This window comes from Eurypyga helias, unplaced genomic scaffold (genome assembly GCF_000690775.1).
Source record: "Eurypyga helias isolate BGI_N326 unplaced genomic scaffold, ASM69077v1 scaffold14106, whole genome shotgun sequence".
NCBI classification, from domain to species: domain Eukaryota; kingdom Metazoa; phylum Chordata; class Aves; order Eurypygiformes; family Eurypygidae; genus Eurypyga; species Eurypyga helias.
The window spans coordinates 3663-18955 of NW_010256098.1; the positions used below are offsets into that span (position 1 = coordinate 3663).

General features: G+C 38.0%; 1 protein-coding gene across 1 annotated transcript in view; it reads right to left on the bottom strand.

The window, feature by feature from the left end:
- CCDC67 (coiled-coil domain containing 67) overlaps positions 1–14292 on the bottom strand; it is a gene marked incomplete at both ends in the record, with an annotated part of 15326 nt that extends 1034 nt beyond the window's left edge. Inside the window, 6 exons of the mRNA XM_010153548.1 lie at positions 6015–6016; positions 6370–6569; positions 9062–9148; positions 10697–10894; positions 12447–12552; positions 14147–14292. Of these exons, the coding sequence (XP_010151850.1) occupies positions 6015–6016; positions 6370–6569; positions 9062–9148; positions 10697–10894; positions 12447–12552; positions 14147–14292 (739 nt within the window). The remainder of the gene's footprint in view (positions 1–6014; positions 6017–6369; positions 6570–9061; positions 9149–10696; positions 10895–12446; positions 12553–14146) is intronic.
- Positions 14293–15293: the final 1001 nt, after the last annotated feature.

The window sequence follows — 15293 nt, forward strand, 5'->3', positions numbered from 1 at the left end:
CCGGAACGAGAGAAGCAGGAAAAGCAGCAACTGGCAGCGCCGAGGCAAATGCATCGGGGCTGCCGCATTGTGGCAAGACACACTGGACACTAAGATGAGAAACTAAGAGTTTTTAAAAATACACTTTTAAAGAATTGTACAAGAACATGCTTTTGTAACAGTGAGTGAAATCTTCACTCTTACAAACGAATTTTTAAGTATTTTATTAGGATGTTCCGAAACTCTTGTATCCCACCTACAGTGATCAGAATGGATGCAAAAGCAGCGCAGAAGGCCAACCGTATCCTGGGCTGTATTAACCATGCGAAGAGAGGAAAAGAAATATGAAAGTATAAGTGAGACAGGAAACAAAAACTATTGCTATTGGTTGGATAATTGGTCAGATTTGATCTAATATCACCTTAAACAACTATGTTCAAATAGCTGGAATTTGGAAAAAATGCTTAAATAAGTTAAATTAAAAAATAGTACAGGAATCTGATCCAGCATTTTTACTGCAATACTGATTTTGACACTGATTTCATGGTAACACAGTCTGCAGAGGTGAAAGCCACCTGCCTGGCTCTGGATGCTGCTGAACGAGAGAAGCAGTAGAAGCAGCAACTGGCAGTGCAGAGGCAAACACACCCGGGCTGCCGCATTGTGGCAAGACACACTGGACACTAAGATGAGAAACGAAGAGTTTTTAAAAATACACTTTTAAAGAGTTGTACAAGAACATGCTTTTGTAACAGTAAGTGAAACCTTCACTCTTACAAACGAATTCTTAAGTATTTTATTAGGATGTTCCAAAACTCTTGTATCCCACTTAGAGTGATCAGAATGGATTCAAAAGCATGTATTTGTTTTCATTTGCAGTTCTGTGAAGCAAAAACTATTATGGTTAATAGCACCTTAAAAAAAAAATGCTATTTTCTTCCCATTCAAAATATCCACTTTTCCTGACAGTTAACTGAACAATTCTGAAACCACATTGATAAGAGCCGATAATTCTGGGAGTAGCTTGCCCAGATGTCTGCTGAATTAGACTAATTTTCAGTGGCATCTTTACTCGTATTTATACCAAAACATGCAAAAATAATTATTTTGGATTTTATTACATTGCTGTGAGACTATTTCTGACTGAGGTAAAAATTTCCATTGTACTGAGGTCTGGGCTAATGATAAAATTAAAATTTTAATCTTAGGAGGTAACTCCTGTGCTTAAACATGATAGCTGTTTGAAAAGATCCTATCACTCCAAATACCCTAAAACACTTAACAGATTTGAAATGCAGCTATAAAGGCTTTTAAAGATCAAGTTCTCTGCACTAACATATAATTATTATAAATATTCAACAGTATGCCGTGCTGCTCAGGTCCAAGGAAAATGGCTTTTTTTTTTTTTCCCCAAATAAAAAAGAAGAATTTGCCAAGCACAAGGAGAGTGTTTTCTGCAGGAAGATCACACCATCATTTTCTAAGCTTCATTTAAATATTTGGTGTTGGGAGAGGGTGGCTGTGCAGTCTCAATGGACATAAGCCCTGAAACATGAAACTGAGTACTCCACAAATGGACTGTGTGGAACAACTCAGAGAACTAATGAAGAACATATTTTTCTCTGATTATAAAAGAAGTAGCGATTAAGATACTCTGAATGCTACAGGAAAGCAAATTATAAGCATGATACTATAATTTTATTATTACTATAATAACATTATTATACATTCTAACATAAAATTCTCTGAGAATATTCACCAAACCTTCCAGTTTTCTAAATCACCTAAAATATTTACCTTTTAGGGGCAGAGTTCTTTCATGATTTTCTTAAATAAATACACTCTGCTTTTTGGGCACAGAAGATGACTTTTTTTGTCCCCCCTCCCCCCCTCCATTTTAAAGTCCATTCCATCTATTGTTTGGATGAAGGGCATGGTGAAAAAAACCTGCCACAATTGAAGAAAGATGGTATGAATAATAAAATCACATCTTTTTTCTTTCATCTTGTGTTCTGACCTTTTTGGACGTAATTTCCTCTGTAACCCCACAGTAAAGTCTATGTGATCTGTGTCCTCTTTTTCCCCCCAGAACTGCTTCTCTCTTTAATAATGGTTATTACTGTTATGTTACAGCTCACTTCACGAAGACCAGAATTTTCAGACTTGGGTGCATACAGTTATGGTAGCTCTTAGGTAATAAAACCAGATACTTCCTCACCCCTCCCCCCCCACCTCCCCCAAGGACTGATTTTTTTAAAGGGTCTCCACTTTGTAGTATAATCCATAGGATTGCTGGGGCTGTTTGCTCTCTTGGAAAAACATGACAACTACATTCAGATGCTTTGCTATGGATACTATGCCTTCGCTTCAGACAGATTTCACTGTTGGGGTTTAAATTTCTGCCAGTTCAGTGGAAAGGAATATCTAAGAAGAGAGTTCTAGTTTGAATACAAATGTAAGGGGAGGCAAATATCTGCAAATTTGTAAAAAAAAGGCCATTTGTTAACATTGGCAATGCAAATAGACTGTAACTGCAGTTGAATAACTAGGCTTTCAGTGCGTTTACTGTCATAGAGTACTTAACACACATACTTCACAAAATAATATCACTGTTGACGTGGCGACATATGGCAAAAGAAGTGCATGAACAACGTCCTTGCACAGGGAATTTACATAGATGGGATCGATTTTTCCAGACTCGTATATAAAATCAGCCTGGTCCCTGTGTGATCACAGTGTGTAGCGGTTTTATTCAGGAAAGAGTTAACTCTCTTCACAGTGGCTGGTATGAAGCGATGTTCTTGGATTTACCCTGAGAAAAGTACTGATAAGGTGTTTTTTTAGCTGATGTTGGGGAGTGTTTTCACCACATTCAAGGTCTTTCTCAGCTTCTTATACTGCAGCTGCGTTCCCAACTTTCTCACTACAAGCAGTGTGGGGGAACACACAGTTCAGATGTGTGTGAGTAACCCAAACTGACTGAAGGAGTATTTCATTCCATAGCATGTCATGCTCAGTGCGTAAGTGGGGAGTGGGCTCAGGGGTTCCACTCTTTTTGCTCCTTTGCTAACTCCTTTGTTAGCTGCTTTGCTAACTCCTTTGCTGCCTTGTTTGTCAGGGAGTGAGTTAGTGGATCTGGTAGTTTTCCTGGTTGTGCTGTCACTTGTGGGGCTCGCTCAGACTCTGCTGCGATCGCTCTTGGGCTCCAGCTCTCGGGCTCTCTGGCTCTGACTCTCACTTATCAGGACCTGGCTGTGCATCAGTCAGCAGGTGGTGAGCAATTTAATAATTTGTTTAATTTTCTATTATTTTAATTACTTAGTAGTAGTAGTATTTGTATATATTCGTATGTATATATTATTCATTTAGATTCAATTAGTTAATAGTTCTTATCTCAATTTTACAAGCTTCCTTGTCTTTTTCCTCCGATTCTCCCCCCCTGCTAGAGGAGAAGGGACCTGTGAGAGCAGCTTCGTGGAATTTTGCTGGCCGGAGTTAAATCACGACACACGGGCGCAAAAAAAATTCCTTACACAGCTTGTGCTGGTTGACATACCTAGTGTTGAGAAAGAAAACAACAGGTCTTGAAGGACCAGAATGTCTTCAGAATTCATGTTGTTGCTTTTACCTTGCAAGGGTAACTGCTAGCCTGATTTTAAAAATGGTTAAATTTAGTAAAATTAGAATTACGCTATTAGAAAACATACAGTATTTTCCTGAAGAGAGTGTTTTCACGGCTTCCAGTTTATCTATTGCAATAACTGCTACAGTAGTATGACTACAAGTGTGTGACCTCCAAAGAGTAGTGAAAGTCTCCATAAGACAAATACAACACTGTCAACAAAGATCCTTTAAGAGGTCCCCAGCTACCTCAGGTGGCATTCAGTCCTCGCTTTTGCCACATGAGGGAAGTGCGCTTGGGCTTGACCAATTGCCTATTTTATATATATTTTTGTGGTGATTAAGTAGCCTTTCATTTGGGAAATCACATGCATGTTTTAATTTTGGAAGAAACAAGCTAAACACACCAGGTTTTCAGCCATGCCAAAGTTTAAATCAACTATATGTGGCCAAAGTCTAAACAAAGGCTTGAAATTTTGAGGGTGGGGAAAGCTTATGTAGATGGCAATTAGAAGTATGTCAATTACCATATATGAGAGCAGTCATTAATTAAATTGGTTATAGGTAGGATGTGGCCACAGTATTTTTTAGCTAAAAGATACCAATCCTGCTTATCTTACCTTCTAATATTTAGAAATTCACTCTATACTGAAAGAAGAAATCATGCCTGTTTCTCAATCGGCAATATAACTTCTTGCAATTTCCTGTGTTTTCTCTAGAGGTCTCCTGGCTAATGACTCTACCCATGTCCAGGGTTCTAGTACTGACGGTGAGACATGACTGAAAAATATTACAGAATGTCCTTGGTTGAAGACACTGTCATTGTGCAAACCATTCTAGGTTTCTGAAAGCACACAGGAAAAACTAAAACAGCTGCTGAAAAATTTCTCTTTAGAACACAAACACTCACACACCCCTTGCATAAACACTGTTTTCTATTTTCTTACTACATAAAAAAGTCTTTTTGCCCTTTCTCCAGTGCCATAATTACCATGGAAACAGAACTACAAATGAAAACAGAAATAACATGGTTTATGCTCACAATAAAATAAAACATACCCCAGAGTATAACTCAACCAACATCAAATGCCTGGTTTATCTGCACATGTTTGATGGTTGAAAAGTTAGTTTTAGTTTTCTGAGAAAATCAGGTGCTTTCCTGTCTGGGACAGAGAACTGACAGTGTAGAGAGGGCCCAATCTTAAAAAGACTGGCTGGCTGATGTGTATATACAGTACACGTGGAATTCGCAATTTTTTTGAAATTTGTGTATATATTTATTTATCATAGAATCACAGAATGGTTAGGGTTGGAAGGGATCTTAAAGACAATCTAGTTCCAACCCCCCTGCCATGGGCAGGGACACCTTCCACTAGACCAGGTTGCTCAAAGCCTCATCCAGCCTGGCCTTGAACACTTTCAGGGATGGGGCATCCACAGCTTCTCTGGGAAACCTGTTCCAGTGCTTCACCACCCTCTCCGGGAAGAACTTCCTGATATCTAATCTAAACCTCCTCACTTGTAATTTAGTGGGGAAAAAAATTTCAATTTTGATGAAATTATGAGACCTACAGGTGCAGAATAGTCTGTATCTTGGCTTGCAAATATTTGTTTCCATAAAACCTTCAACATAATTTGAAACCTAGTAGGAAAACAGCCATACCTGCCCCTTCTGTATGTGTACATGTATATGTGTGTGTGTGTATTATGTATATGCACATATATGTACATGCACAGAAGCATATGCACATGCATATAGTACATGTATATTTACAATACTATCTGCAACACTAAACATCCTATTTAAAAGGAAATTTTAGTCAAGAATGTAACTACACACAATGGGGTGCCTTTCTGTTTTGCAGAAAGAAAATCACTTTAAATTTTGCCAAAGACTGAATGTAGGAGGTTGAAATCTTAATCTGTACAACTTTGGCTCCAATTATTTAAACTTTGTTTCACGGGACTGTTTTACATTAGTGCTATCCTATAAGTTCTTTATTACAAATGATCAAAATATTTAGTTCCCTATGAATTTTTACTCTCCTGTACTGTGAAATATGGTTTAGCAGGGAGCTTATTTCATTTTTAGTACTGCAGCACCATGATTATAACACCTATGAAGGTAAGTCAGTGCTTCACTGAATACAGGGAATTAAGAAGGAATCATCACTGCAATATATTTTCTAAGACCTGAGTATTCTTAAGTCTCATTATTTTTCCCTAACAAGGAGTTTATTGTAATAATGATTTCTTCAGGGCATCTGAAATTAAGTTTCTTTTAAAAATCAGGTCACCCAAGAACACCAAAACTAGACAAGACATTAAAATACATTTAATGAAACTTCCAACAAATGAAAGTGGCAGGACACAAAGCTTTTCAGCTTAAGATAACCTCCTGTGGAGCAGTTTACCTCTCATGTTTTTATATCCTTTGCTTGTCATGTTTTCATTTTGCAGTAAAAATACATTCTGTCCTGTTCTGCAAAACCAGGAACTAAGAATAATTTAAGCAGAAGTTTTTTTTGTTTCATTTGACAAATAATAAAATAATGATCAAACATTTCTGGGACTTCATTTATTGCCAAATTCTGTTAGCCACCTACAAAAATGTAGGAAATTCTTACAAATATACCAACTAGGTCTGATATTTATGTTGACGGGACTTCCGAATGAACAGGAAAAAAAAAAGCTTAACAGTTTGGCCCAGTTAAATGCTTCCAAAAAACTTCCAGGGAGTTTCATATGTGTGTACAATCTAAATATTACCTCTCTTCCTTGTCTTGCATCTTTGACTGGTCTTGGTAGCTGTGGTCTGTTTCTCCATAGGTATCCCTGCGACCCAGTATGGATATTTCTGTGTCATTTTGTAGTTTAACAAGACTATTCTGTAATCCTACATTCTCATGTTCCAGTTTGTGAATGGAAGCTGTGAAATTTCCATGTTCTTTGTTAGATAAATTTATGCTCTGTGAAAGGAGATAAACCCATCATTAAATAGTTATGTTTTCCACAATAAACGGATGTTAGTATTTTTAACAAGCAAACACAAAACAATGTTCTATCCTAAAGAAAGACCTAGCTGCCATATATAATCATGCAGCACTTAAAGCAAACCAACAGAATTGCCTCCAGAAAAAACACTGTAGATAAATGGGAGAGAAGGCACAACAGCCTCTGTAACACAATAAAACAAATTAAAATTTCTCAACAAACATGCATTCAAAATATTATTGTTGTAAATTCATCGCTTGCTTTGTAAAACTTAGGACATAAAAGCAACCATAACAGCTACAGCTACAGACTATATTGCTCCCTCCAGTAACAATTCCACCAAAAATAACAAGAAAAATTATAGAAGTTCATTACTGTACCAGATACAGGGTATGTCTACAGGCACATTTAATATCTGTGTCGAGATACAGTTACCTTCAGTTTTAGAAGCAGTAAAGCCACATTAGCACAGTGCGCTCTCTCTGTGCTACTAAACCCTGCTTCTCAGTTGGGTCAGCCCACATGAATAAAAGTCACAATCCTGGAAGTGCTAAAGAACACACACACTGCGACCGGGGCTAAAGAGGGGAGTTTGGAGAGCAGTTCTGGAAGTTGACTGGCCAGGATACCCCATTCCTTTTCTGTCCTATCACTTATTCCATGAAGCCTATGCTGCACACTGAGCTAGCGAATTTGGAAGTACCTCTGCAGTAGACTGCACTGCACTGAGTAAATATATTGGCAATAACTGTCATCAACAGAAAATTCTCAAAGGTTTTATCAGATTACGCACAAAAGACTAAAACCCCAGACATTTTATTAAGTTGTGCTTTCATGTATTTCTAGATTAAACTTAATCTTTTGGAACCCAGTAACTCACGAGTATGAAGGATTTGGTTCTTAGTATACTGCTAGTGCAACAGGGCTCCTGCACCTGGAAGCTTGTCTGTTCCTTGTCCTGACCGGTTTGATGTCATCTCCTCCCACAAACCTTGCCTTGCTTAGCCAGTTTTAGGGGGAATTTATAAACCAAGCTGGCATGGAAGTGCCAGAAACTATAACAAAATCTAGCATTTTGTGCAAAGGCGGGGCGCAGAGGCTCAGCTATGCCTCCCAAGTGCAGAGGAGTGGCAGAACAGGAGTGCTAAGTCACCCTACCACTACCAGCTCTAAAATCAGCAGTACAGTTATAATGGCATGAACGCCAGAACTCAGCTGGCACAGCTACACTGCTTTTGAAACCTGAACAAGTAACCCTGCCTGATGATGCATTAGCCCACACTGACTTTGGCTGGCAATAGTTTGAGGGGGACTGTGTGGTGCTCAGCTGTATTGTGCAAACACAGCCATAAAAATCTCCCCAGTCCCTGCAATCTTAATATTAAATACCTCACAATCTTCAATGTTTAGAACCTCACAATACACTAGTAAAGTAGGAAAGAATAATTGAGTTCACAAAAGCACTGATATGTGCAGTGACCTCGATATATCTAGTCACTGGATCCTACTGTTAGAATTTAAGTAACACATGGCATCTCCAAGGATTCCCATCAGAGAGCTCTTCTCAGTCTTCATGGAGAGTATCACTGTAGAGTCGAGCTAGATGTGCATACACACATCTGTCTGTGTTTTCACAATAACATATCATAACATACATATATCCATGACAGCGTGTAAGTATGTACGGGAAATACATCACTGGGAGACATATACGTGATTTTAGGAGTGTGGAAAACTGCAACACCTTCATGCGTTTGTCAGGCTACAGTAAGATAATTAACAGGCTACAAATCCCCCAAAGATGTATTTACAGCAGTATTTACAAACAAAATTCCAGTGTTTTTTCTAGTGACAGATACAATAACTGCAGGCATTTTGTAAGGAGAGGATGTTTTGAGGCTTTTTGCGGAAGGCAGCATACTTAACATTTATTGTGTCCTTATAAACTATAGTTTTACATGATATTATGGCACAGTTTTTACTAATTAAACTTTAAATATTTTCTGCTTGGAGAGCAATAAATAATTAACTCTGAAAATAAGCTGGGTGGGGGCAAAATGTGTCAGTTTTTTACTCTGTTATTTAAATATCATACATACAAAGGGGTAAAAGAGTAAAAAAGGGACATATTTTTGTATCTGTGAGAATGTTTAAAAAGAAACATTTTCTGAAATAAGTGATGTCACTTACAAAAAACAGGCTCCTAGAAACTGTTCAGTGTCTAGACAGTTACTGAAAAATTTAGCTTACTTGTAGTTTACTACAGTTAAGGTCAAAATTATTCGTAGCCATACCCATCTTCAGGATGTGTGTGAATCCCACTTGGTTTGGATTACGCCTCACACCTTATCTTTATTAATTTATTTTACACAAGCCAGAAATCTCTAAATCTGCCATGATCTCACATTTACAATAAATATAAGTAGCTGCTCTGCACATTGCATTGATTAGATTAAAAAAAATTTACCGTGCAACATTTACAATCCTGGTTTTCCACCATCTCTTTTAGATGTGCATTTTCAGATTTGATAACTTTGCACTGGAAATCCAACAACTAGGAAAAGATTTAATTCTTAGTTAAATACAAGAATATTACTGTTAAATTGAAATAACACTGAGTATAGCTATACATAAGTTTAATTTTACAAAACATACATAAAGAATTATGAAACTAACTATATTTTTTTAAATACAGCAATATTAAAGCAGAAAGAAGCTTAAACCATCTACAAAATATGTACAAACGCAATCCCTCTGATTTTATTTACCTTTTTGAAAGAAATAATTCCTTAGGAAAATGAGAGTTCACATGCAGCTACAAGATACAAAGAGAGACAGATTTTGCAGGCCACTGAAACTGGATGAAATCTTAGTCATGAAGCCTAGGAATGACATCCACTCTTTCAGTGATACTACAGGGAATGTGGCCTGGTAAAGAGTGCCACACAGTAGGAGACATCTCGCATTTTCACAAACACTAAGTTTCCAATCGTCAAAAGTAAAGTATTACATTAATCACAATTTTCAGTATGCAGTGACCGTCTCAGAAAAACCAGAGATACCCAGAAACCTCGAAGTAGGAAGGTTCTTTTGGGTTTAAATTGAAAAAGGGTAGAGTGAGATAAGATGTAAGGCCAAAATTCTTCACAGTGGGGGTGTTGAGGTACTGGAACAGGGTGCCCAGAGGAGCTGTGGATGCTCAAACCATTCTGTGATTCTGTGATTAAAAAACTGAGTGATGAAGAAACCATTAGTTTTTAAAACTGAAATTTGCAATGAAAAAAATGGTATCTTACACTTTTCAGCTCTAAAATTTGTAAAATTTGTAACATTCTTCAAAAAGCTTTAAAAAAACCCTGAAAAAATAGGAAGTCATAGAATCACAGAATGGTTTGGGTGGGAAGGGACCTTAAAGATCATCCAGTTCCACCCCCCCTGCCATGGGCAGGGACACCTTCCCCTAGACCAGGTTGCTCAAAGCCTCATCCAGCCTGGCCTTGAACACTTCCAGGGATGGGGCATCCACAGCTTCTCTGGGCAACCTGTTCCAGTGCCTCACCACCCTCTCTGGGAAGAACTTCTGCCTGATATCTAATCTAAATCTCCCCACTTTCAATTTAAACCCGTTCCCCCTTGTCCTGTCACTACAGGCCCTTGTAAAAAGTCCCCTCCCAGCTTCCTTGTAGGCCCCTTCAGGTAGTGGAAGGCTGCAATAAGGTCTCCCTGGAGCCTTCTCTTCTCCAGGCTGAACAAACCCAATTATCTCAGCCTTTCATCATAGCAGAGGTGCTCCAGCCCTCTGACAAGTTTTAATGATAAAGAGTATATAATAACAACACACTGGAAGCTTTCAAGATCTTTTGCTTGTTAAAATGGTAACTGCTTTTGATGGTCAGAACGAATGGCAATTTAGATGTACAGTTGGCATCTACTGGTGCTTTCTTGTTCCGGTATCAATTTGGCTGCTTTAGTAATATTTCACGGATATTACAGCACTGCTGATGAAAACAAGAACAAACGTAATGTCTTTTTTGAAAGATAACGTACGACATTATCAGGTGTGGAGTAAAATGATATAGGCTGGTTTTGCCTGTTTGCATACCTGTTGTTTTGCTAACAATTTGTCTTTTATCTCCAACTCCATTTTTAACTGTCTTTCCAGAAGACTAGCTTTGTCCATGATAGTTGCTATAGTGATCTCCTTCTGATGAAGCTCTTCTGTCAGGTCAGAGATTTCTGTCTTCATTCTTTCCTGCTTGGAGCGATGGGACTGCTCCTCTCGATAAACATGGTTTCTTATCTGTAACAAAATATGTTTCAAACAGAAAATGTTGTGCAGTAAATATGATTGCATCACTTGCTACCTATCAGTGACTTTTTTTGCTTATGCTTCCAAGACACCAACTCTTCTACCCGAATCAGAGATTTTTGAGATTATATAGTAAAATGTCTTCATGAGTCAGTGCACATAGCTTTATTTATTTTACATCTTTTTTCAACCCTTCTCTTGTGCTTTCATTTGCCTATTTAGTATTAGAAATGAACAAAATACAAGGCATTTAAATTAACATTTAAAAAGAATGTAATAAAAATGGTGTTAATTTTAAGGATTGGATTTATAGAAAAACATATTCAAGGAAATTTCCATTCAATAAAACTAAGTATGATTTATTTATATTGCTCCTAAATTAATTTAGGTTTAAAATGTTTAATGGAGCCTAAATTAACTTAGGAGCAATATAAATAAATAAATCTGGATACTCTTTAATGAGAAACTGTTAGAAATAAAAAGTATATATGGTAAATCACTTTATGAGAATTTTTCCTGCAATTATATATAAAAATGAAGGTCAAACTTTTTGCACTGTCTCCTTTGCAGAGTCCTCCAAATAATGAACAGAAAGATTGTTTTCATAATCTTTCTACTATAACCAACAATTTATTATTGATAGATATTTTTATTACATAAAAAAGAAAACTCAGCCTAAGAACCTTTGAACCCATTTTAATAATCCCTCGCAGTACTGTACCCAATCAGTAACAGATGGCTTTTCATTTTGATTTATGCAAACTACACAGAAATACTAGAATTGTAAACAAATGGATATAGATGCAAAAAACCTAAGAGCTATGACTGTCATGCCAAAATTGCTGCATCCAAGTCAGCTGCATCCAATTAGAGATAGTCCTGCTTATATTACTACTCAGCAAAACCCCAACGTGCCTGTAAGAGGAGTTCTGAGCATCTTCTAGTCCCAGAGTGTTTTGGCCTGCCAAACCATATGCCATTCCACAGTGCCATGCCACTACTGCTTGCACACAGCACTCCTGGAACACGCAATGCAATGTGAGGCATAGTTCCAGCTAAAGAGCCCTGCCTTAGACCATGGAGCAGGTGACTGATTAAGCTTAGCCTTGTGTGGGTACCCACCATAGTGACTCACATCAGTCGATCTGTTAGCACCTCTTACATGTGAGACTACCTACAAACTAATGCTCATCTCCTATAGCCTATTAATTACTCATAGCCTGGGAGGGTTTATTACTTGCATGGTGTTATCTGACTCACAGTGATGCTTAGGCATGGTCTCTTCCATTATTCCAATGAAACAGTTAGGTCTGCTGTTAGTGCACAGAATCAGAATGTCAATTTTACAGCTGCACAACTACCTCCAGAAATGCAACCACATAAGAAAAGTTTTTCATATATGAGAACTTCATGCTCTTCTAAACTCACAGTTTATCCTCCTGCTCTTTTCTGCATATGCACACACCCAAGGTCAGTACTTTGCTCTCTTCCAAAAATCCAATATTGCAGTTAAGATCTGGAAATACATAATAATAATAAATACCTTGTTTAGCTCTTCTTGTTGGCATTGTTGATTTTGTGCCAATAGCAATAAGCCCGTGGTTTTATTTTCTAGTTGCTCAGTATGTTGTACACGAAAAGATTGATGCCTTAAAAAAAGAAATAAACACATCATGAAACAAGCAGAAATGTCAATAACCTTTACGTTACAGTATCCTCTCCACAGTGTAAAGCTGTGGAAGACCTGCTTGCTGATGAAAGAAAAAAAACAACGGAAAATTTGGCCTAAACCAGGTTGGTTCTTGGGAGATTTCTAGAGATTAAAGACAATGCAAATGCTTGCAGAAAGAATCCAAAAATCTCTTGCAGACTAGTATTTCATATAATCTCAAATATCTACATTAGATTAGATAAACCATAAAAAGAACATTTTACTCAACAGAGGTTTTGGGAGCATCTTAATCTCACTACTTCCTAAATGTTTAATGCCGAGAAAACAAAAGGGACTGTAAACATATAAATACATGAAATGCATTGATTTGTAAAGATCTAGACAGCATTAAAGCCTTTTAACAGCGCCTGCATCTATTGCCTGCAATCTTGTCATATATAATTGCCACTGAAAATGTTTATTCTAAAATTGTTTAGAAACTGACATTTGACTCTCAAATATCTTTTTAGAAAGACTCAATTTAAATCAAAGGTAAGAAAAAATTATCAGCTGTGTTGGGTTTGTATGACAGGGTTTTGGTAGTTGGAGAAGAGTTATGGGGTAGGTCCTGTAAGGAGCTGCTGGAAGCTTCCCTGGCTCCAATTTGGACCCACCCCTGGCCACAGCTGAGCTAATTAGCAGCCGTTGTAGTGCCTCTGTGATAACATATTTAAGAGGAGAAAAAACCCTGCTGTGGAACCTGTAGCAGAGAGAGGAGTGGGATGTAAAAGAGAGAATTAGGCAGATACCCAAGTCAGTGTGGAAAAGGAGGGGAGGAGATGCCCAGAGCCCGTGGTGACAGGGCAGGCTGTGCCCCTGAAGCCATGGAGGGTCACAGGGGGAGCAGAGACCCCACTGCAGTCCAGGGACAACCCCACTCTGGAGCAGGGGTATGCACCTGAAGAAAGCTGTATTCCTGTGGGAAGCCCACACTGGAGCAGGCTGCTCCTGCACCTCATGGGGGGGACCCACGCTGGAGCAGTTTGTGAAGAACTGCAGCCTGTGGGAAGGACTCGTGGGAGATGTTCATGAAGGGCTGTCTCCTGTGGGAGGGACCCCATGCTGGAGCAGGGGCAGAGTGTAAGATTCCTCCCACTGAGGAGGAATGAGTGGCAGAAACAACACGTGCTGGACTGGTGATAACCCATCCCTCTGTGTCCTGCAGGGAGATCAGGCAGAGAAATGGGGAGCAAAGCTGAGTCCAGGAAGAAGGGAGGGGTCAGGGGAAGGTTTTTAAGATACGGGTTTTGTCTCAACTTATTCTGTGTCTTATCTTATTCTGATTTGATTGGTAACTAATTAAATTGATTTTTCTCACAGGTAGAATCTGTTTTTCCCATGACCATAATGGGTGAGTGATCCTTCCCTGTCCTTGTCTCCACCCTCCATCCATTTGTTAGATCTTCTCTTCCCCATTGCACTGGGGAGGAGTGAACAAGTGGCTGTGTGGTGCTGAGTTTGTGTCTGGGCCTAAACAACAACATCAGCTCAGAAGTACCTGTTACTTTAAATATTGTCTTCAACATACATACGTTATTTGAGTTTCCTGCATATCTTTACAATCTCTGATTTTCAGTAATTCTGTATGCAACTGTTGGCATTCCAGCTGTATCCTTCTCCAGAGAGCATCCCGTGACTGCAGCTCACTTCTCATTTCTGAAAAGTCTGCTTCCATGTGCTAAAGCAGTAAGTAAATACATAAATAGTTAAGAAAAAATAGCTCAAAATGCTGCCTTTTAACACATCATTATTTTTGATACCTGTGTAATTTGTATGAAAGGGAACAGTGCTTTTATTCTGAGTTTAATTTCTGAAAAAGGCACTGCTTTCATGTCAGTTCCTTTCTCCAAAAATATCATCTAAAGATCAGATGCTGCAAATTCTTCAGCTCTTGCAATGTTCCACTGCATCTATTTCTGAAACTATCATAGGAAACATCATTCAGAAGTTCATTATTGTACTAAAGGCATCTAAAATACGCAGTTTACTTGTTTCATCAAGTTCTGTATCCCAGAACACTCTTCACATGCAGGAGTTACTACCATAAGGAACTTCTATTTCTACCTTTCTAACAGCATTTCCAAACTTATAACTAGAAAATTACAAGGCTATAGAAAGGCAGATTTAGGTGCATGTCTTCATTAAACCTTGCCTGGCAGCTTGGAGCAGATACATCTAGTCTTATGTACTTGGATAATGCGTGTGCTCAACCATCTTCAAAACTAGTTCTATTTGCATGGAGTTAATTGCTCATTTAAATGAACATCACTAATTTTTCAGTCAATCACAAAAAATATTTTTCTTAGGGACTCCACAAACTTTATCTCTATTTTGCCTTTAGTTGCTGATTGATATGATAGACAACCTGAATATATGTTATATTTGGCATCGTAAAATCTGTATTCACCCCAAAAAGATCAGAGTTCCCCAAAAATATACTGAAAACATACTAAGGATAAGAACTTGGAAATATAACCCACAAATAACAAAAGTAACAATAATAATCAGATTCTTGCAATAATAATATCCAGAGAATAATTATTTCCTCTTACCCAAGGTCTGAAAGTATGTTCCAGATTAAAAAAGAAGGCTTTTCTAAGGAATTTGATCCTTTGCTATTGAAACTGCTACACTAAATACTTAATATTTTTCATAATTTCTTAATTTTATTTTACTATA